Source organism: Talpa occidentalis, unplaced genomic scaffold (genome assembly GCF_014898055.3).
Source record: "Talpa occidentalis isolate TD23 unplaced genomic scaffold, MPIMG_talOcc4v2.1 talOcc4.9, whole genome shotgun sequence".
NCBI classification, from domain to species: Eukaryota; Metazoa; Chordata; class Mammalia; order Eulipotyphla; family Talpidae; genus Talpa; species Talpa occidentalis.
This window is the reverse complement of record NW_023605305.1, coordinates 3,838,463-3,862,746: the sequence shown is the minus strand read 5'-3', so window position 1 is coordinate 3,862,746 and position 24,284 is coordinate 3,838,463. Positions and strand designations below refer to the sequence as shown.

At 42.9% G+C, this 24,284-nt stretch overlaps 1 protein-coding gene across 1 annotated transcript in view; it reads left to right on the top strand.

Annotated features, from left to right (window-relative positions):
• Positions 1 to 24,284, top strand: part of RERE (arginine-glutamic acid dipeptide repeats) — a 360,449-nt gene that overhangs the window by 137,916 nt on the left and 198,249 nt on the right. The window contains 1 exon segment of the mRNA XM_054691464.1: positions 19,120 to 19,190. Within this exon segment, the coding sequence (XP_054547439.1) occupies positions 19,120 to 19,190 (71 nt within the window).

The following is a 24,284-nucleotide window of genomic DNA, read 5'->3' as shown; positions in this document are numbered from 1 at the left end:
GATTTATTACACAGCCATGTGCAGCCAGATTTCCCTTATGGGCATCTTTGGCATAGAATATTGATTTCTAAAGTTTGCTGTGGGTGGCATATTCACATATTCCTCTATTAATTTCTTTCCACTATCCCTCCCACCCCCCAGCCATGTTGAGGTAGAATCGATGGTTTACATTGTTTCAGGTGTACAATGCAGTGATTTTATATATGTATGTATATTACAAAATGATTTCCACACTAGGTTTGCTCACCTTACATAGTTAGATATTTTTTTGCTGTGGTGAGAGTACTCTTAAGATTTATTTGATTAGTTACTTTCAGATACACTCTGCAGTAACTACAGGTGCCCGGGACACTGCTATTCTAAAGTTAGTTTTACCCAAAACAAACAAAAAAATGTCCAGTGAAACATGTTCTCCAGACACTGGCGCTCCAGGCATTGGCCACACATTAGCATCCTGTGAGAGTGGGTTGGAAAAATAAACCTTAAAAAAATTGCAGAATTGCAGCTTCCACCCAGATGACTGAAATGGAGCTTTTGTTTAATAAGATCTTAGGTGATTTATTTTTTTTTAAACTTTTTATTTTTTTAAGATTTATTTTTTTAATGCATACAAGAGTTGGGGCACAGGCCAGAAGGGTGGGGTGGGGTGTTGAAAGGACTCACCAGAGACAGAATGGGGAGCAGAACAGGCAGATCTACTGAAATACACTGCTGAGGGGAGAAGTGGGGAGACAGGAGAGGTCTGCTGCGCCATGTGGATAGCTTCCTGGCCAGGGATTGAACTCGTGCTGCAGTGGCTGCAGAGAGCTTCATAGATTGCACCACCAGGGAGGCCCAGATCTTAGGTGATTTAAATACACATTGAAGTTTGAGAATCACACCTAGACCAGTGCTTCCCAGTTTCTTCCCCGCAAGTTAAAGCTCAACTTGGAGACATTGTCATCCCTTGAGGGTGAGAGGCCCCACACCCCAGCAGCTGCCCTTAGCCCCTGGTGGACTAGGGCACAGGCCCAGGAAGGGGAGGAAGACGCAGGCTTCTGTTGCTTGAGGGTTTGTGTGGGCGAGTGCAGTTCACGCTGCAGTGGTAGGATCTGGACAGGCAGATCTAGGAGCGAATTCCGACCAGCTGGGAACTCTCTAGATCTTCTAAAGTGCCTTATTGCCAGGTGGGGGGGCTGTGGCCTTGAGTGGAAGTAGGCCTGCGCAGGTGAGGAAGCTGGGGCCCAGGACCGAAACTCCCTAGTGTTTTAAAAGTGCCGGCTCTGTTCTGTGCTGGACCTGCTTTATACCCGCCGTTGCTGGTCTTCACAAAGTCCCTTGACAGACCAGTCACTGCCTCTTTACGCAGGTCAGGAAATGGAGGCTTGAAGGCTCAGGGCACACGGCTGCTTTGTAAGGTGGCACAGGCACGTGAGAATTGGCTAACGCCAAGGACTTTGCTTAAAAACTAAGAATAATACAAAAAGCAAACACACCCATGTTGAAAGAAAAAGAAGAAATAGGCCCATTTCTTGGAAAATGATGTAATTACTTTCCTTACTTTTCTCCCCTCCTGATTTCTAAAATTAGTTGCAACTTGCCTGCTTTTGGAAATTATCTCATACTTCCTATATATATATACACACACAGGAGGAGTGTTAAAAAGATAGATGCATAAGAATTACGGGAAGTAAGCTGAGTGGGGAGAGGTAAATTATACCAGAATTTTTAGTCTGATGTTAATTACTGGCTTTGAACCTTCAATTCAGCAGCTGAGAGGGCAGATACATTGTTTTTGTGATCTAATAAAAGTGAGCATATTATACTCACTAATGCTAGCTGGAGGGTGTTGGCCAAAATTAACTTGGTAAGTTAACTCAAAGAATGGGTGGAAGGCAGATCTGATTTTTGATCAGTGGGAAGGGCTGACCATCCTCTTTGGGCGCAGCCTCTGGAGTCGGTGCCTCTTGGTGTGGTCCTTGCTGTCACCCAGCTCGAGTTAGTCCCAGAAGAGTGCGCTCAGTTGGTCAAGCTTGAATTACATGTCTAGGTCTTAGATTCGAAACGACGGAAATCTTGATTTATTCCCCCTGAAACTGTACATAGTTGGCTAAGGTAATTCCCTGCCGTGAAATTAGGGAGCTGTTCAGTAGGAAAAATAGATGAGAAATGGCAGAAAAAGGACCCATGTGGAGCCACGATATACTAGTCATGAAGAGACTCATGTGGTACACTCGACTCAGGGAGGCCTTGTCAGCGCGTGGACGTGTGCGAGTAGTGTTTTTGCTGTGTGTGCGATGGGCAAAAAGAGGAATTGTCACTGGCCAAGGGAAAGTGTCCGGGGCCCCTCCGCCCACTTGCAGCCTCCAACATGGGTGGGTAAGCTGGGAGCCAGCAGCCACTCCAACCTACTGTTCCAACCCCGGGACTCAGAGAGGGGTGGCCTGGAGGGGCCCCACTCCCGAGCTAGGAGAAAGGATCTTGAAACTCTCTGGTCAAGATTGAAAAGAGTATCCCACAGGTCCGGTGCCGGCCAGCCAGGCATCACAGTTTGTTCCTTAGAAAGAGCAGGGATGAGAGCTGTGGGGGGGCCTCTTTGGGCACCAGAGACTCCCCAAGGCTCCGGGGTTAGAGGGTCCATGTATGTTTTAGGAATGCGGTTTGAGAAAAAAGCCTTAATTGAACTCTATTTGCTGAAAAAGCAAGGACAGAAGATTTGGCTAAAAGCCCATTTGTTGTTAGTAATTGTGGACACATCAGCTGGAGCTGGGTGGTCATGCAGGGCTTCTGACCTGCTCTGGGGGGGGGAGGGGGCCCAGCTCTAGGTCAAATGGTCTAATCTCAAGGTCTGTGAGTCCCTTTATTCCCCATAGCAGCCAGCTTGATAAGCTGTGGGAAGATGACTCTGCAGTGCTCAGGCTGGGGAAAATTAGCAAAAACAGGAAATGTTCTGTGTCAAGGAAATACACAGTAAGTAGCAGGTGTCTGGACCAGAAGTCACTGGGTTTTTAACCTTTTGCTTACTGGCTCATGTAAACAGCAAAATTGAATGGCAGAATATCTGCAAACTGTTATTCTGGAGTCCTGTTCTTGTTCTAGGGCCCTCCTGTCTGAGGATGATGTCAGTGGAATGCGCAGTTTGTGCGGGTTCATCTGCAGCTTTTCCGAGGCAAGAGTAGAGTGAATAGAGAGGGAGTAGAATCATAATTACGGAGTATAACAGAGGAGTGTATTTTAGCAGAAAAGGAAAAAGAAGGTGATAATTTAAACCTCAATTTGACTATTGCATAGGCAAGAGCCTTTTCATCTTTATTTAAAATGAAATGGAAAAATGAGCACCTGCACCCTGGGGTTCCCTCTCCAGAGGGAAATGCACCCCATCTTAGGAATGGTGCCGTCCCGCTGTGCTCACCTTCCCAAAGGCCCGTGTCAGTCTGTGTTGTTGCGCTGCCTTCAAGCCAGCAGCCTGTTTCTATGTATTCAAATGTTTCCTGAGGCGCTCTGGTATGTCTACCTGGATCCTCTTTATTTGAGGATTCAAAGCTTTGAGCTTTCAAAGATAGTAATCAGATTTCAGTGTTCATAGGCTTTGCATATTCTGCCCCTTATTCTATATTTTATTTAAATCCCCCTTTTTTAGTGAACTTTTTTTTTGCAGAACATGATGTTTTCCCCCTAGCAGCATATACACTGTGTTCCAGCAGAAACGTTTGCATGGAAGCAGTGAGCCACGGTGTTTCCAAAACTCTGTATTCCAACAGAGACAGGCGGCCACCTAAAAATCGCCCTTAGTAATAGCAAGACCATTGTAAATGGAAATTCTTTGAAGTTATTGTAGTGAGCAGTTAAGAACAGAGGTCATCTCAGTTGGATGGCAGATGAATTTTTTTTATCTTCATTGAGATATTTTATCTGGTTGAAGCTAAGTGTTGCCCATTTGGAAGGAATGCTCTCATCACTGACTTTCTTGGGCACAGGTATGGGACTTTTTGCCATCCCTGATACAGATTCATAGTTTTCAGCCCAAATGAAGTACATGACTAAGAACTTGGAGATGTGCCGTTAGAAAGCACACGGCTAGCCTTGTTGAAGGCACTGGCTGAAGTGTTTATTTTGTATGTTTCAGGCCAGTGTGCTTGACAGAAACGTCTAGAAAAATTCTTGAGCATTTTATAAAGAGAGATTTCTGAGCAAATGTGTTATCAAAGATCCTTTTATATTGTAGTCTCCTATAGCATAAAATTTGCACTATCATTTGCACTGATTTACTTAGCATTTCTAGAGCAGCGATCAATGCACTGATTATATGAAAGGCCAGATAACAAATATTTTCAGCTTTGTGTAGACCATACAGTCTCTGCTGCAATTACTCAAACTTGTGGACAAACTCCATGAGACATGGTAGAAATGAATGAGCATGATTGTGTTCCAATAACACTTTATGGACACAAATGTGATTTCATATAATTTTCACATGTCAAATATTCCTCCACACCCCAACTATTAAACTGTAAAAACTGGGCCTCCCTGATGGTGCAAGGGGTTAAACACAGCACTGTGAAGCTATCCGCAGCCTCTGCAGCACCAGTTCGATCCCTGGCTGGGCAGAGAGAAACCCACATGGCACAGCAGACCTCTCCTGACTCGCCCGCTGCTCCCCTCAGCAGTGGATTTATGTATTTCTGTCGTTTGCTCCTCACTCTGTCTCTGGTGAATCCTCTCACCCCCCACACCTCTGCCCTGTACCCAAGTTTTTGTACTCATAAATAAAAATAAATCTTTAAAAAAAAAAAAAAAGTAAAAACCAAGCTTTGCTTCTGCCTTACAAAATAGTGAGTCACATTTGACCTGTAGGCCCATAGTGCCAGTCTCTGCTCTTTGGGTTTCTTGCCATAACCTCTACAGAGTTCTGCCTGTTCTTAAAATCTGTAAAATTTTTTCATCACCTAGTGTTTTAGGCTACATATAACTACATATAACATATAACTTGCTTTTTGATTTCCCCAGATAAATTAAAAAAAAAAAAAACTTGTTGGTACTGTTGAAACCATTAAGTGATAACTTTCCAAACTCTGATATGTAGAACGATGCCTTACAAACAAGGTGGTGGCTGGGATTCCCCCTTCCTCATTAATTCAGTATAAATCCTTCTCAAGAAGCTTGCCAGTGCCAAGGCTTATCTCTTGGCGGTCATTGCCACTCAGAATGATGCATTTTGAAGCCCACCCTATGTGTTTATTTCTGTTTCCCTTTTGGAAGAGTGGATGTATGCTCTGCACAGATCTGAATAGAGTCCAAATGAGGGAGTTAAGATGTCACCATTGCAAACTGGAGCAGTCACGTTGTCTTGAGAGACGTTATTACCTCACAACTGTGTGACACATTTTGGGTGTCTTGTTTATTGCTTGTAAAAACAAGCTAACAGCTTTCTGGAGACTTTCTCTGTCCAGCATGAAACCTAAAGGAACTGGATCCACACTGTAGCATGGGGAGAGGCACAGGGGTGGCGGGGGTTCTTTCGTTTGAACCTCCAAGCTGGATACTAAAGTCAGCTCGGTGGACTGTGGCAAATAGAGCCCCAGTCGCAGTGGAACAAGATTTAGATTCACCTAGAGTCTAATTGGACTGAGATTTCCTGCAGTTTTGTTAAAATCCTCTGCCCTTGTGCTTAGTGAATAGTGTTTGAACTCCTAAGCTCTTGTGGTTTAGCTTTTGCTGGCTCAATTAATTGTTAAATGTTCCCTTTATTATAATTATACATCGATGCTTTGCTTTGTAGTAGCTGAGGATATCGCTGGAAGAGTTGTTTAATCTGTTATACTCTATCTGTTTTGTAAAAAGCTCTTTTTTAAAGGAAACAATTTTGATTTGAAGCGGCATGGTGGTATTTGAGTTGGAGAACATCATTTAAATTGAAATGCAGGAATTTGGCTCTGCTCTTGACAGAAATTGGCTTGTATTTGACATTGACCCATGTGTTTGTCATCTTTCCAGATACTGCCTTCTATTTATTCTGACAGCTTTACCAGCTGAGAAAGCCAGACTTTCCCACAATTAAAAATATTGTCTGTGAATTTAAAGATGGAATGGTGTTTTCTGTTTGTTGGATTACTGTAAAATGTATGTGCACAAGAATTGATTTCTTTTCCTTTTGCAAAACATTTAAATACTGCAGAATAGATACACTTGTGCAGGAGTTTTGGAGATATCTGAATACTCTAAATACTAGAAAAAGTAAAAATACATGCATCTTCTACTTCATAGTTTTGTGTTAATGTAAACTTTGTAATGGGTTTTTAAGTACCATAAAATAGATGGGGGAAGGTAAATAAATAAGTTACGTGTTTCTTTTACGTTAATTCTTTTTAACTGCCTGGAAGTGGAAAAACTTCTAAAGTCACTTTAGTCTATTAAATTCGTACATAATAACTTTATGATTATATGTTTGCATTAAATAGCTGGTACTCTTAACCTTTTCCAGTACATTTCACCATTAAATATGTACTTGAACTAAGGAGGCAGCATATAAGAGATTCCACACTTGTTCATTCATTTAACCACCCCTAACTTAATTTTCTCATGTATCTCTCTTAATTTCCTTATTCCATTACTTTTGCAACAGTTGTCTTTTAAATAATATCCAGTGTGACAGTGTAAATCGTAAACCCGGAAACTGATTTGTGAAAGGCGAAGATGTAGTTGTATATCCCCTGTGCAGGCTGTCGGCACTGTTCCGGCTGTCTTTGTATGCTGGGCAGATGTTGATGCTTGACAGATGGTGAGTTAGTGTCTCATTTTAGACTGATCAATAGATTGATATAGTAAATATAAAACTTGGGGAGGTCTCTGTTAGCCGTAAGTTCCTATTAAAAGAGGGGGAATGGAGTGCGCTTATTGTACAGAATTTTACTGTTTCAATATGTTGCTTTTTATTCTCACCTTTTACGTTAACATTTTAGGATTACATTTGGCACTAAGGTTGTGATTGGTGGAGGCTAGTTTTTTGTACAGTCTATCACATTTGTCAGTGTGTTTTATTATCTCCCAGCTGATTGCTCTGCATCAGTGATACATAGGCTTCTAGATTTCCAACTCACTTTATTTTCCCTCCCTATTTTCTCTCTGCGTTTTGTTCTGTTTTTCTTTTTGATGAGCAAATAATATTTTCCAGTAAGGAAACCGAAATATTCAGGTAAGCAAAAGTTAAAAACTAAAGCCACTCAACTGTTTACACTTTGCTATCTGGCCACTTAATAAATGTATATGGAGTTGGGCCAGTCATTGTTTTGAAATAATACTTTCAAACTTAACCTGTCCTGAATTTATTGACACATTCTTTGCAGATTTTCTCCTTTATGAAGAACAGTGAACATTTCTCTATTCATTTCTGCCTACTTTCCTTACATTTGCTGAGTTTAAGGGATATATCTGGACTTGTAAGCTTTTTAATTTATTACCAGCACAAGTCTTTTTCTAGCCAGGCTTCATGTTCCAACGGTCTTGTGTCCCTGCAAACAACTGCGTTGATGGTTTTGGAATTGGAGCAAGTGTTCTCTAGATAGAGCAGGAGACTCTCATCACCTTTGGATAGTAAATCTTCGCCTCAGAGAACAGGGCAGACACATTTGTATGCTCTGCTTTTTTTTTTTTTTTTTTTTATCCACAGTTAGTGGTGTGGAAGGGAGGAGATAAAACTGCAATATCGGAGAGAATTTTTTTTTTTTTTTTTATTTATTTGTTTATTTGTTTGTTTATACATGCACTGGGTACAGTCAGAAGCGCGGGAGGGTGAGAGAATTCACCAGAGCCAGAGCGGGGAGCAGAGCAGGCAGAAGGACCGAAGGACACTGCTGAGGGGAGCAGCGGGCGGCAGGAGAGGTCTGCGCGCCATGTGGGACCCTCCTCCGGTGGCCGGGGAGCAGCCGGGGATCGAACCGGCGCCGCAGAGGTCACGGGCAGCTTCGCAACCCAGCGCTCAACCGCTGCGCCACTGGGGAGGCCCTCGGAGAGAATTTTTTTTTTCTAGTATCAAGCAATTTATAGTGTATTCTGTGACCTTAGTGTAGTATGAGTTCTAGTCAGCTTTAACTTTTACAGTGCTTGTATTTCAGTCATTGAGGATAAGAGTAGTTTTCTATGTGTGTAGCTTTTGTGATAAAAGTTCCGGAAAATTTGGTTTTCAGCCGTCCCTCTAATGTTTGTTCGAGGAGCAGCTGCATATTCTCTCTGAAGTCTTTATATCATACCCACACAGAAGTGGAGAAGAAACATGCCCCTCACTGATGCCTATAGACACCACCAGCCTACTCTCAACACAAAATGCCAATTTATGGGAGAAATTGCCATCCCTTATTCCCACTTGTGAAAACTTGGGGTACACTCATGCCAGGACCTTTGTAGACTTAGCTTTGCCCTGTTTCATTTGCCTCTTGGGACTGATTCTTGGTCCTGCTGGAAGGGCCTAGTTTATTCTCTGTAGCTAAGCTGTTGTAGTCCTGTAGTTTTTAAATCAAGAGCTCCACATTCTGTTTTCTTTAGATACTTGCTAAGGTTATCTGTTCCTTCCCAGCTTTCCCTGTGAAATAAAAATTAGGGTATTCCCCCAATCATTGTTCTGGCTCTTGTTCTCTCCTCGACTGTAATTTCAATGTTTTGCCCTACTTTAAAGATGTTTATGTTTAACCATCGGAAATGCTGACTAATGAAAAAATCAGTAAATTCTTGGTCTGGTGTTTTAGCTACAGCCAGAGATTCTGTTCCATTGTGTGTGGCCTCTATTCCCTGTGTCATTTTAGGGTCTAATGTTCTACCTTCAGCCAATATGTTACTGCCTTCAGGCTGTCAGGGAAGGCTGGGAAGACTGTGGTCTCCTGTTTCTGATTCCGTTTTCAGGAGTTGAAATAATTTAAGTCTTTTGTATCCCATGACTAAAGCTTAGTCATTGACCAAACCCGCTGTGAGGGAGACTGGGAAATGTGTTCTTTATTCCAGGGCGCCTTGTGTCACACTTAACGAGACATGTCCTGTTTTGGGAAGAGGAGAAAGTGAATGTTATGCTTGGCAGTCTCTGTTACAGAGACCCCAAAAAACAAGTAAAATTAAAATTATTGCAGACATATAATTTGTTTCATGTCTAACTCTAATATTGGATTATGAACTTGTCAAGGGGAACACAATGTTTTTATTCATCCCCGCAACTTTAGCACTTAGTTGGAGTATAGGTGGTGCTCAGTGAGTCTCCGTGTGAATGCTGAGTCAGTTTATAGTTCTGTTCATTATAGCATATGCTCTTCTTCATTTAAAAAATACCTTGATCTTGACAAGATTTTTCTGTTACCTACCACTCAGTTCAAATGGAGGTCTTATCCCCACCCCCGACCCTGCCAAGTTCTGATTGATTTGGTCTCGGCAGATGTCCAAAACATGTTTTCCAAGGTACAAATTAGCAAAGGCAAAACTCTCATTGAGTGTTCCATTGGCCTAGAGCAGCTGCACACGTTTGTTGAAATGTGTTGAGTACAGTCTGTATACCGCCACCCGGAGCCCCTTTTAGGAATCAAGAAGCATTTGGATACCTGAAATACTGCCACCTTGTTCAGATTTTAGCTAATTTTGATTATGAAAGTGATAAGTGGATGACAGATCACCAGACAGCGCTTCCTCCCACCCGCCCCCCCCCCCAGTCCCAGAATCGATTTTAGCTTGAGAAAATTGTGTATGTTACAAAGCACAATTACTACATGTAGATACCTAAGGAACACTGGAGAGTAGTGTGTAGGCGGGATCCCCTCTCCCCACCCCCAAATCACAGTCAGCTGAAGATCTCTTTTTTTTTTTTTAAGAATTAAATTATACAAGAACTGGGGTACAGGCCAGAGGCATGGGAGGGTGAGAGAATTCACCAGAGACAGAGTGGGGAGCAGAACAGGCAGACGGACTGAAGGCACTGCTGAGGGGAGCAGCAGGCACGACAGGAGAGGTCTCCTTGCCATGTTGGTTGCTGAAGATCTTTAATGAAAATCTAAGGTCGTGATATTTATTTGGTCCGGGAAAGTGAGTAGATGTTTTAAATTGTTCTTAAAACAGCCTTAGTCTTGACTTTAACTTAAAAAAGAAACACCTGCCCAAACAGCAGTAACTACAACAAACCCCAAAGAGAGCAGCACTGATTTAAGAGAAAGAAGAGAGAAAGGTAGAAGTCAGGAACAGGTTTCATTTGCTAGGAGAAGTCTGTCTTTCCTGGCGGTGAGGTAGGGCAATATGCAAACATGGCACTCCAGTCTTTGAGGCCTTCATTTTTGGGGGAACAATTATTTTCCTTTGTGTAATAGTACGTGTTGGAAACAGACATTGTGTGGATAGATGCTGACTGGCCAGGACAGACAGCAAGGAGGGTGGCGTGGTGAGGCCTGGAAGGACCATGGACACGAGGTGGGGCAAGTGGTGAGCCGACCGGTGGAGGTAGAGCGGCTCTGAAGAGGGCTGCAGCCCGAGAGTGTTCACGTGTGGGGCGTGCTTGGACTGTGCTTGGGGGAGACTGGAAACCAGCTGAGCAGATGTAGAGCACCGAGGCGAAAAATGGAATGAAACTAATAGCTTTGTAGTTTTTTTACTTTTATTTTCATGTCAATTGTGCTCTGTCAGTCTGTGACCCTGGTGGTTAAGTTTTGGGGCAGCAAATTCTGGATGCTTGCCTTATTATTATTTGGGTCTTGGTTTGATAAGTTTCTTTTAAGGTGCTTTATTGTATGCCTTCTCCTTGAAGCATCTCTCACGCTGCCGTGTGGATGCTTAGGTGAGACACTCATCACTCAGAGAGGAAGGTCACCGAAGGGAGAGCTGTGTTGTCTGGCGACGGTAAACAGCTACAGTCTTCTGTGGTCATTCACTGCAGTTACTACGAGGCTTCTGCCTTATCTGCATATCTAGTTACATGTCAGTTTGACCTACTTTTTTTTTTTTTTTAAGTATTTAATTTTTCAAAAAAAGATTTATTTTTTTATGCATACAAAAGCTGGGGTGCAGGCCAGAGATGCAAGGTGGGGAGGGGTGAGAGGATTCCCCAGAGACAGAGTGGGGAGTAGAACAGGCAGATCACTGAAATACACTGCCGAGGGGATGTAGTGGTAGGGTGGGACCGGATCTCTTATGATTCAAGCAGACAGGTGAAGGAGAGTCCTGGAGACCTCGGTGACTTTTTCAGGCTTTTATTGAGTTTCCCAAGTACATGGCAGGCAGGGGGTGGGGGGTGGCAGGATGCTGGCAGGCTTCTCAGCCCCTAGCGAGTCTTCATTCTTTCTGGGCTCTCTGGCATCTCTCTCTGCTTCTCTGCTGGTGCTGCTCTTCTCTCTCGCTTGCTCTCTTTTGGTCTTGTCTGGTCTTCTGGCGTCCCTGTGATGCCGCTCTTATAAGCCCAGTCTCAGCCAGGTGTACCCACCTATGTGTGCCCACGCCCTACTCCAGGTCCCTGTCATCAGGCATGCATTCAGGACTGCAGGGATCCATCATCGATCCTAATGGCAGAAGGGCAGAAAAGCCTGATACTTTACTTACCCTACAAGCCACCCCCTCAGGGTTTTCTGCCATAGAGTCTAAAACAGAATACAGCTGCATACAATATAACAAAATACAACTAAGCCCAGTGAGGGCACCAACCTAGTGGCAAAAGACAAGATTGTTGGCATCAGCAGATGATCTACCACGTCTGCTGCTGAAGGTGCTGCTCATGTGAGAAAGGAACCACTCAAGACATCTGCTGTCACACGCCAGGAGCCATCAGGCTTCTTGGCCTTCTCTGGCCATGGTCTTGGCCATAGCCACACACTGCATCCACCCCCAGGATACACTCATTCTTGGATTGGTGATTCTGTACTCTTTGAGGGTTATCGCCCAATCCTCAGGGATCTGTCTGGTCATTCCAACACGGGGTTTTCATAGCCACCAATGCGACATGCAGACCCCTGCACTCAGACCAACCCATTGCACATGCATGTGGGTTGGGGATCCGTGGATACAAGCTCCACATGTGGCCTCCTTGGGTCCCCTCTTTGGCTGTAGTCTTCACCATCAACCACGTTCCCCACCTTGTCCCCCAAGGATGGGTTCCTCAGCTCCTCACCCTCATCAATGAATAGGCATCACCCACAGGTGATTTTAAGAGACTCACTGGCCTTCGTTAGCATACTTAGGCTGCTTAATAGCCACTCAGGGCTTCCCAATCACAGTACCAGCTTTTGCCTTTCTAAGTTGGCTTTTTGATACATCTTATGGGGTTTATAAGTGGGTCCCATAGTCATATGGGACTGCCAAGGTTCCTCCGCCCTCTGGCGGGATTGTCAGTCCATCCATTTTTTTCTTGGGTCAGCACCAGCAAGCTCTGAATCGTGGTCCTCTTTCTTTTCCTATGAGTCTGCTGCCTCGGGGGCCATGTGCTGGTCCTCTTGGGCTGTCTCCCCCTCCAGGCAATGTCTCGTCCGTCAGCTCTGGGACCCTGTCCACCTCCTGTGCTCCTGCAGTGTCTTTAGCTCTTCCCACAGGTCCTGGACTCTGGTCACCACCTGTGCTGCCATGGAGCCTCCAGCGTTGTCACAGGCTCACGGTCTGCTACTCCTCAGTCCCTCCTGAGGTCTTCGGAGGGCTCCATACCCATCTGCATTGAATCATCCTGCCAACTACGCCAGTTGTAGTGGGATGGAGCAGGATCTTTGATTCAAGCAGACAGGTGAAGGAGGAGTCCTGGAGACTTCGGTGACTTTTTCAGTTTTTTTTTTTTTTTTTGAGTTTACCCTGGCAGCAGGTCTCCCAGCCCCTAGACAATCTTCACTCTTCCTGGGCTCTGTGGCATTCTCTTGTGGCCTCTGCTTCTCTGCTGGTGCTTCTCTTTTCTCTCACTTGCTCTCTTCTGGTCTGGTCTTCCGGCGTCCCTGTGACGCCACGCATATAAGCCTAGTCTCTCAGCTCAGACGTACCCACCTACATGCATTCAGGACCACAGAGATCCATCATCAGTCCTAATGGCAGGAGGGCAGAAAAGCCTGGTACTTTACTAACCCTACAGGGGCACAGCCGGTGAGACAGAAGAGGTCTGCTGCATCATGTGGGTCAGCTCCCTGGCCAGGGATCAAACTGATGCTGCAGTGGCTTCCGATAGCTTCATAGTGCTGAGACTTAACCCCTTGGGCCACCAGGGAGGCCCCTGACCTACTTTTAATAACTTCCACTTGATGTGGACATTGAGACTGATTTGATATAGCTTAGAAAATTGCTCAATAGTTATAAAATATAAGACAGAAAATTTTAATTTTTAATTTTGTTAACTTAAAAATTCATGCTATTGAGCATCTTTGTTCACATTGACAAACCTTTCTCAGTCTCTAGTTATAGCTAAAACCTCTTTCATGAAAGTTGGTAAATATTTGAATGAGGAGAAATATGTAATGACTATATACACTCGTCTTCTAAGGAAAGGCTTACGGGGTGTGCATGCTTGTAAAGTACAAAAAATAATTGGTGTGGGAAATTTTGTAGCATGATGCTTGAGCTGTGGAGCAGTTGCTTTTACAGAATTGAGAACTACAGACTACAATTAACTGTCATTAATTTCGCTGGATAGAAATATGTTCCATTTACTGTACAATCAGGAGCCAAGCTTGAATGAGTTTAAATAGATGAAATGTAAATTATACTGACAGTCCATTAAACAGTAGCAGAAAACCCGTAAAGAAAATGGATTCACTATGATACCTGTTTATAATAAAATCATTTGCCAAATAAGAATTATAGCTCAGGCATTGTGAATTCTCCTGTGTATTTCAGTGAACAGTGCAAATTGCTTGAACCATTTATTGTAAAACCAGGCTTCCAGTGCATTGTTTTCTAAAACGGAGCAAGCAGTGTTGCTTGAAATCTGCTCTGCAGGATGTGAACCAGAAGATCAGACTAGCAATTTGTTTGTTGTCAGCCATCTGAGGAGAGAAGACTCTTCACTACAGCCTACCTGTCACCAGTTATTTTTCTCTGTGAATACTGGACATCGTGTTTCTAGAAGTTTCTGAATTCTCTCTGTGCTGGCGTCCTAAATGCTCACTTTCTGCCGTGTTCTACTTGGAATCTTTGCACTAAGGATGTGTCAGCATTTTCATTAGCAGTCCATCCTCTACTTGGTAGAGATTTTATGGTAGAATTAATTTTCCTCAGAATGGTTCTTACGGATTTGAGGGAGGGTGCTGGTAGGTTTACTGCATGCCTTAAGGAAAAGAAAGAAGATACAGTGGGGCAACGAAAGGGAGTTTTGAAATTCCCTTACCCCCATGTCTCTATGCCTGCCCTAGGACACTTCCCCACAGGGCAGGTCACTAGTACTGATTTTTAAAATAAATTCCCACCCCTTGATTCCCAGTGTTCTCTATGGCACATAAACTCTACACAAGCATAGCATCTGTAAGAGAACCATCTCTGTCATTTCGCTGGAGTTTGGATGTTAAACTGGCTAGAATCCTTTCAATAACAGGGATTCAGTTGGGTTACAAGTAAGGGGGCTTTTTAAGAAACATTTTGAGAATAAAATGTGATGATCATGCTTCAAGTGTTCTTCATTTGAGTAATGCAAGTGTCAAACCGTGGTTAATATTTAGCACTTCGGTATAACCAATAAGAGTTCCATGCTGGCAGGCTGATCTTATTTTTTTATCTACAGAGTTGTAAAATCCATGTGGCCTGTGAGTGATTTGGGAACGGTGAGGAGGGTGGCGTGGGGATGGGCGGGGGTGGGGCATTGTTGCAGCAGTTACTCTAAAACATCAGCAGCATGTTTGAAAGTTAGAAAGAGAATTGCCTTGCATCAGTCTTTAAGCTTTTGCTGACTTCCGTCATTGCTGTGTTGAATAGTAGTGGTGACAATAGACATACTTTCTGTACCAGATCTTAGTGGGAAAGCTTTCAGTTTTTCACCATTGAGAATTACGCTAGCTGTGGCTTTGTCATATATAGCTTTTATTATGTTAAGATATTTTCCATTTATTCCCAGGGTTGTGTGGGTTTTTTTTTTTTTTTTTTTTTTTTTTTTTAGGCTTTTCATCATAAATGGATGTTGAATCTTATCAGGTACTTTCTTGGCCTCTATTGATAGGATCACATAGTTTGCATCTTTTTGTTGACTGTTTTTCTTTTTTTTTTTTAGTTTATTCTTTTAGAGTTCACACGTATTTGAAAACATCGGGCATTTGTCTCTGTCTGATGCTTTCACTTTACATATTACGAGAGGGAAATTCTTTAAGGGATGACGCATGGGACTGAGCTCTGCCTTGCACAGTGTGGCCGCAGCTCGCGTGCTGGCTGGCCTCAGTTCCACTCTAATTGTGGCTGAAGTCAGTGGCCTCCCTGCTCTGTGAAGAAAGATGCTGACAGGTTCTTTGTGTTGCAGGATGACAAACTGCCTGATGCTTGGGGCTGTGGCTTTTACCCTTAAGAGGAATGTGCTCTTTTTCTGTTTACATGAACCTGCTGATTTGCTGAGGGTTGAAAAAGCAAAGAGCTTTCTTTCCCTTAGAATCTGCCATCACATTTTGGCAGACTTCCTCCCCTGGCTTAGCAAATGCTCTGTTGTTTGCAGATGTCACAATAGATTCTTGGACACGAAGCTGTGTTGAGGTTGTGAGAAACAGCTAGAAACACCCCTGCTCAGCATCATCGCCCAAATCATGGACACAGGATTTGAGGTCACCTAATTGTGTGATCCATTCGAGGCAGTGGCTGACTCTTGGGTTCTTTTCCAGATACTTCCAGTAAAGAAAAAATTAGTTATGTGTTATTTGAGATAATTGATATTGGTGGTAATAGCTTTACTCATCTTTCTGTTCCCTTTCAGGCTTGTTGATTTTAAAGAGTGAGTGAGTGAGCGAGAGAGAGAGTGAGTGTGTGTGTGTGTGTGGTGTGTAGTGTGTTTTATGTATGTATATTTGCCCTCCAGCAGCCGTTTGCTCCAATCTGGCAAATAGGCATTTTATATGGTAATTTTGAAAATGTGCATTATGCACTTAATGGATCACAGCAGCTTTGCTCAGGTTTTTTCAGAATTGCTCTCTTTCAAGTTGGGGGAAAAAAGGCCTTTTTCTTTAAAAACAAAACAGTGTCTGCAGTGCTTGTGTTGGCCACGGGGTTTTTCTGGTGAGGATCATTGATCCAACTGACTGAAACCAATTTTATATCCAGCCTCAGACATTCCGTGCACTCAGATTGTGTGAAAATTCTTTGCAAAATCATTTTGGCTTTAAAAGATTACTGGGTATATATTCCAACTGAGAATTTAACATTGCTCTTGACTAATTTCCCTATCTTTCGTTTACCCAAGAAACCCTTTGTTGTGTTAACTGTAAACATCACCATAAAATTATTTTCTTAAATAACTGCGTAACTAAAGAAGAAGAAGGGAGTGTTTCTTATGAGTATTTGGCCTCGTTTTAACCTTGCTTTGAAAATTATTAAGAGCAATTATAAGTAGGCTTTTTTTAACCTGGTGTGAGACTTGAATTCCAAATTGTTTCTTAGAATGTGTTCATTTAGGTAGATGATAAAGTGATGCATTTTTTTCCCCATTCCTGTGGCAAGTTTGACATGGTGTAAGACTTTTTTAATCCAGGTTATCCCATGACCTTGGTCATTCTGTTTTCTGATTACATCTGTAAACTAAGCTCTTAAATTTTATCCCTTAATTTTGCAGGGAGCCTATCTGATCTATTCATGTGTAAATTCAAGATACTGATAGAGATCATTTGCTGTCATGATAGCTTTTACAGATTGCAAGCTTTGCCATAGCAACTTTGTAAACACAAAGACTTGTTTTTTTTTAATCAAGTAATGCAGTTTTTTTGCCATGTGAGCTTTAAGAAAGTAGAAGCCCTTAGTTAGGACAGGACCTGTTAAATTTGAAGTCAGTGAATAGTAGCTCGAAGTGGCAGTGTTACGTCAGGAGATCTGTAAGGTGTGGTTTTATGTAGTGAGCCTGTTGAAGAGGAGGGTGTGTAGGTTGTGGTTAGTTTTCAGCTGGAGCGAGATGAGTAAATAGTTGAATGGAGATTTGAAATACCAATAGTGGGTTCAGCAGGACTTGGGACACAAAAATTAAGAATGCTTTGTTGTTCCAACATTGTGCAAGTCAAAGCTACAATTTTTGTCTAGGGAAAGAGTTTCTTCCATTTTTTTTTTACTAGAATCCCAAATTGGGAGGTGGGAGAAGACATAAAGGAAAAGTTCTTTGACCCTTAAGGGGATCAGTTTATTAAATGCTAGTTGCCAGAATGTTGCCCATTATTCAGCATCCTGGGCCTGGGACAAAGCTCAGTCAAGTCCTAGCTGCTGCTTTTCATTGCTCCAGGGACCACGTCTCTGTTGCTGAGTCTACATCTGAATGGAGAAGTTGGGAATTCTTGATGCCTAAGCAATCAGCATTCAGATTTGCTTTTTTTCTGAAATGGCTATGAGCTACAAAAGTCTTGTGTCCATCAGAAGTTTCTTGGGAGGAAGCCCTTTAATGAGGGTTTCTGCAGTACCTCCCTCGGGCCGTGCTGTGCTGGCGCTAGAGTGTTCACCGGTGCATAGCCCCAAATCTCAGTCCTTGGCTTTTTCTTCACTCTTAACATGTATCAAATGAGGCAGTAGAGGAACCTGTCTGGTGTTCTCAAGCATCTGAGTTTGTTCTAATGTTATAGAGCAGCCCCGATATTGAACGGGTTGCCTGGCTGTGGGTCCTCACCCGCGCGCTTACAAGGGACTTATTAATACCCCACTGCAGGCACACACGAAAGGTTAATAAAAGGTTTATTTACAAGGGAAAAGGAAATAAGGAAAATGGACAACTCAGGGAGAAAATAGGGAAATAAAGTCTTTAATGCGTACTACCCGATCCGCCACCCTGGAAACCCAAAGTCACTCTCAGAGCTGGCCGGACGCTGCGAGCTGGCGGAGAGTCAAAATGGGGGACCCCTCCAAAGCCCACGTGTCTGGCTTTATACCACCCTGGCTGCTGAACCCCACCCTCAGGTCCCAGCCACCTTCCCTTGGGTGGTGATGGGATTTGGAGTTCCCAGTGTCTTTGGCTTTGGCCTGGGGTGGGGATGGAGTCCACAAAGCCTGTATGGAATCAGCTTTAGGACAGCCTTTTCCCCCTAACACTAAGACAGATATGTTGTGAAGGCTCATGAGGGAGGACAAAACAAATGGCATTTTAAATTTAAATGGCATAGTGCCTTGTGGTTACTCCCCACAGAAAGTTTGATTGACTCCAGGTGCCTTTGCTTCTCAGCAAATAATATATAGACTTTCCTGTCCAAAGCTTTATGATCTTGGGTTGTAATTTTGGGGAGGTTATCTCTTTATAGCTACTGATTCCCTTAAATTCATGAGCTAAAAAAAAAGTACCTCAACCTGCCTTTTAAAGAGCTACCGGTTAGACTCCAGCTGTTGAGAGCATCAAAGATAATGGTCCAGCCACTGCCATGTTAGATGTAATTGAAGACTCCCTTTTCCCTGAGGAATGTAACTGTTTCACTTCATTCCATCTCTGATTGGCTGCCTTGGTTTTTTTACAGTTAGAATATAAAATGCATTTAGGTTAAATTTTAATAGCAAGTTATCCATAAGATACTAGATTTGCTTTCTTTTTCTTCCTTGGTTTAGGTGAAGTTTATTGTAATAGCATATTCAAGCTAGTCTTCTTTGAGTTTTATTTCTGTCCTCACAAAATATTTACTGAAAATAAAGTATCAATTGGCAAGGCCATTTCTCTTTGTGTAGACATGGAACAACTCTGTGAATCAGAGCTTCAGATTCTGTCTTGATATGTAACCATGAGCAAATAATTCCTTAATACAGGTTTCTTCATATGAGTATGTGGGTAATTCCATGGTATTTTTCATGCCCTTCTTCAGGGAGCCTGAAAATAGTAATTGAGACTTTGTCAGATTCTTTAAATTATCAGAAATATGGTCAAAAAGAACCCAAGGACTGTTTTTGTAATATCACCTTTGAAAATACATTTATAATAAAATGTGCTTTGTCATTTATTTATGCAGTGCCTTTATGGGCCCTGTCTTTGTTCCCATAAAGGTAAATGCCATTGTTTTAAAATTTCTTTTTCTTTTAAAGACTGTGTGTATATCGAGAGTCGGAGGCCAAACACACCGTATTTCATCTGTAGCATTCAAGACTTCAAACTGGTAAGCATCTTCAATGTGCTGTGACTGCTGCCTTCTCTTCCCCCAGCGCTTTGGTTGTCTCTTGATGCTTTTCCATCCATGTTGACTTGGTAACCTGTTCCCTTTCTGAGCGCTTCCTGCCTGGTGTCTGCAGCTCAAATAAGGCAGTTACCGATTCTACCTCTTCCAATTTGTAACAGGTACTATTATAAAGCTCATAATGCAAATAATGTTTCCTAAGGTTTCATTCCTTTAGTAGGTGTTTTGACTACAATTTTAGGGATTCCCTTGAGCTCAAGTATTTTGTTTCTTCTCAGCTATCTTAGAGACTGAAGTAAAATTGGGATTTAATCAATTGGAATAAAGAATATATGTAAGTGGCCAGAGATTAGTTTTTAGTGGCAACTATAATTTACTTATTAGCTATTTTAGCCAGTGTGAAGTATATCTTCAACTTTTTTTTTTTTTTTTTTTTTTTTTTTTTGGGTGGTCTCGCAGTGGTGGAGGGTGGGGGAAAGAAGTCTGGTTCCTCAGAGTGATGTAACTACAATACTTTCTCATTAAGAGCTTTCCACATGTGCATGAGTCCCGCTGCTGTCCGTTCTCAGATTTCTTGGTTTTAGACCAGTGGTTCCCACACTTGGGGCTTTGGATCCCAGCATACCTGTGGGGGTTTTATAAAGGTCTGCAAATAAACATTCTCAGCCTTAAATACACCTCATGCATGCATGTACAGTTGCTTTTCAAATTTATTAGTATGTTGCTGTGACTTTCAAATCTTGCTTAATCATAATGGCACAGTTCAGAATCACTATTTTCTATGTATAGTTTCCTCAAGCAATTGATATGTAAAATACCGTTCAAACATTGTCATTTGGGGCTCTTTGGAAAACCTTTTCATCTTAGGGATTCTTGAACTTCAAGATTGTGAACCACTGTCTTAGGTGTAGAGAAATATCAAATCTTCAGCTTTGTAAAGATACGTTTCAGCACCTGTGATCTGAGGACCCTTATTCCCAGAACCCTTGATACTTCAAAGTATTTTGTGTTTTGACAAACACTGTCTGTGGTATTTCACTCAGAAGATAGTAATGCAGTTTGAAGAGACCTTTAACTCTGCATCTCCTTTCCTTGTCATTTTCAATGACCCTAAATGTCCATTTACTATACTCTGATTTAGCTAGGTAGACATTACATGCCAATTATTTTTCTTTATTAAAAAATGATTGCATAAATGTAAACAGTAAACATGCTTACTGTTTTAAAAGAAAGTCAAATATATTTATTCTCAGATTTACTTAGTTTTGGTAGCCTGCTTTTAACGTCCCTGGTGGTTTGCAAGGTGGCCTTGCAGTTTAATTTTGTAAATAAAATGCTTTCTGTTCAGATTTATGTCAACATGATGGTTTATCATTTTAAGAAGTCTTTGCTGTTTATTCTGTGTTTCATTTGAAAGGTTTTTTTACAGATGCTGCGCTGACATCTAAAAATCCGGGCGGTGGCCTTGTTTCCCGAGGAGTCCTCTCTTGCCTAGTGGCTGCTGCCTGCCCCGCGCTTTCCGAGTTCCCTGTCTTTTTGTGTGGTTTTCACCAAACATAATACCAGTTCACCACGGAAAAGATAAAACTGTGAAATAAAATTGCAAAGATTTTTTTTTTCACCTTAGATTCAGAGCCTCTTTTGTACAATTTTGCACGTTAGCAGCAGTGCCTTAGTGTTTGAAGAGCATCTCCTATGAAATGCTGATTACACCGTGATAGTTGCTATTCGGGGCAGAGGTTCCTGCTGAGTTACAGTAATTGCTCAGGGTATTAACAGCAATAAAAGCTGAAGCTGCTGTTGTCAGTATTGGTCTAGTACAACACATTAAAGCTGTCTGCAAAAACAATGTAGGAAAGCAGGGTGCAATATGTTTAGGTACCTCTGTCTAAATCACAGTCTGCTATGGCTTATATTTTGTGTAAGTTCTGTATTCAGCACACATTCTTATTTGTGTAAGAATAACAGATAATGAAGTGTGTGCCCTGGAAGGAATGCAATTATTGTCTGAATACCTGTCTCTTTCCTTGGTTCTTAATGCTACTTATGAAAAGATAACCTAATAGATGGGAATAATCCTAGATTTCCCCCCCTTCAGCTTGCCCAAGCTCTAAGGTGAAAAGATGAGCAGAAGGAGATACGCACTGTTTCTCAGCGAGATTTTGTGGAGAAGAGAGTGGAGCTGGTTTTGCCCACCGCAGAGTCCATGTGTAGCAAGTGGAGCAACGGAAGAAGGAGATCCAGTAGCTTTGCAGTGTCGATTGATGATGCGTTCTGTCCTTTCAGCTTTTGTTTTTCTTTTTTCTTTGGCTTGGGTTGTGATTGGGAGATGTGTTCCTTTTTTTATATCATAAATGAGAATTAGCTCCTTTACCATGGTTTTTGAGGAGGAGTATATTTGGGGAGTGTAAGATGAGCCAGAAGAATGTCCTCGCTGGTGCCTGTGAAGTAAGACTTACAGTATTAAATACACCAGGAGCTTAGGGATTGAGAAGTGGGCGTGAGGAGACATCGACAGCCAGTCCTCAATACTGACATAATGCCGGATTTTTAACCCGAGCACCCGGGGTAACATTTCATGGTCTAGTTTTGTGTGAGATGGGAGGCTCTTTGTGCTGGCTTCTAGAGACTCTGAGTCCATAGTGTGGGACAGAGCCTCCGCGATGCTCATGTCTGTCTGTTGTCCTGGCAAATTCTAGCCTCTGCACTCCAGCTCAGAGATGTCCCACGTCGGACGCTTGTTTATTGGTCATCTTGCCTGTGGAAGAGGGGTCCATGGCTTCTGCTCTGTTGACATTTAACCATCAAAATACAACAAGGCCACTGCCATCCTGCATTGTTCCAGGTATTCGGAGCATATGCTTTCCCCAGGGTAGGTGGGTGCTATAGTGGTGCAAAGTGTAACTGGGTTCGCGTTGGAATGTCGGTGGTTTTGGAACAGAGGTTTTTGAAGGGAAATGAGTTTCACATGTTCTGTTAAGAAGCTTTTGTTTTCATGTCCCCCATTAACATGGAAAATCTGGGTTTGTTTGACCAAAACAAGAGTATCTATGAACAGGCAGTCAAAAGTCAGGGAGGGCTCAAAAGAGCAGAGTGGTAAGGTGGAATTATGGATAGGGTATGCTTAGAAGCAGGGAGAAAGGGTGGAGCCATCCATTAAATAAGACATCTGGCACCTTAGGCCTCTGAACTTAAACACTCAACTAGTGGCCAAATCTTTAGCGCTTGGAAAAAGAATAGTAATGTGGAGTGGCTGTCAGTGGTCACTGTGGCCCGACTTGAGAAGAGGAATTGATGGACTGAAACAGTTAGCAGTGGGGGAGAGCCGAATGGATGAACCCAGAATTGTCTCAAAGCAGAGAGGGTTGGGCGGTCATGAACAGGTCGTAGGCAAACTCAGGTGGTGGGGCAGGAAGCCAGGAAAAGCCGAGGATCGCAGCACCTGTGCACAGAGCAGTAGCTGGGCCAGGCAGCGGGGCGCTCCCCCAGCACTCCCGCGGCCCACATGCTGACGCTTCTTCCCAGTGGGCGCACATCACTGTTTCCTGTCAGTGGGGCCTCTGTTCTCAGGCCAGCCAGAAGAGCCTGGTGTGGCATCTTCAGCTCTCCTGCGCGCCATAGCTGCCCTCGGTCCCCACGTGACTTTGCCTGGAGAGTTTCGTTCTGGAGTGAGTCGGTGTCATCAAGGAGCGCTACATTCCAGAATGCGATTAAGAATGCTTTGGTTTGTAATTATTGCCACAGACGAGACATTTACTGAACCCCTGCTTTGTGTTTTTTGTCACGTGCAGCCCCCATGGGGGACTGAGGGTGCAAGGTGCAGCGCCTGCCCTCAGTGGCCGTGGGCTCTGGCGGGACCAGCGGCTGTGGCACTGTGTGGGCACGCGTCCTCTGTAGAGCACTCTGAGTGGGATTGGTGTAGAGGAAGCCGTTCACACTTTGTCCTAAAAGATGGGTTTCTTTCTTGCTATCACTAAAAATACAGTAAAATTCCATTTTTATAGAAATCTAGGCCTTAAGCATAATAGAGATAATTTGCTATCTGGAAATAATTAGGGGTTTTGAGAATGCTAACCGGAAACTCACCGAGATTATAATTTTAATTCAGTGTAACATTAAGAAATTCCTTGTCTGACTCTAATAATAATAGTTCACACCTAATTCCTCATCAACAGAAGCATAATCAAAGTCCTTCCTTTAAGATCATACATGGGAATTCTTTGCAGATTCTTAATGAGTTTTCATCATTGGTACAATAGGAAAGGGTATGACTTTGGTTTTCTAGAGTTACATAATTATCAACTTTTTATCTGTTGTACCAAATTAATTACCAGGTAGGACATCTACTTATTACAAATATTATTTTGAGCAAATGCCACTGATTCCTTTTGGCTCCTGTTTGGTTTATTAAAGCTGGGAAAGTTGTTATGATTAAACCTGTTGTAGAGATTTCTCAGAATACAGGGTGTCTGTCACTGGGGATATCGTATTGTTTCCAGTATCTGCCGGGGCACAGTGAATGGCTGTGGCTCTGCGCGTGAGGCTATGCCATGTGCCGCACTGTCCCTACTGCTCACGTTCTGAGTGCTGATGGAGGGTGTGGCATGACCGACACATGCATTGGCACCAGTTCACTTTGGAGAAGGCTCATCTCCATTACTGCTGTGAATGTAGGAGCCAAGTTGGTCAAGACTTAGTACCATAGCTCTCGTCAGTGAAAGCTGCTGGGGAAAGCTCATTTGGCATTTCTCTCTGATTTCTGGCCTGTGCCTATAACCCAACCCCAAAAGTGGATTGCCACGGTAGAGCCAAAGAGGGCCTACAGGGTTAATTAGCTTCAGCTTAGGTTCTGCTCTTCAGTCTACCTTTGAAATTGTCCTCTCCACTCCAAATTTAGACTCGGAGAGTGGATTAAAAATAATAAGCTTCTTTTCCTTCTTTAAAATGAGAGTTTACAGAGGATCAGTAGTAATTGTATTTTCTCATGCTTTTGGTGAGAGATCTTGACATCAGCAATGCTGGGAGATGCCACTGGAGACGGCGCTCCGTGCACCCTGTACACACACCTGTGCGCAC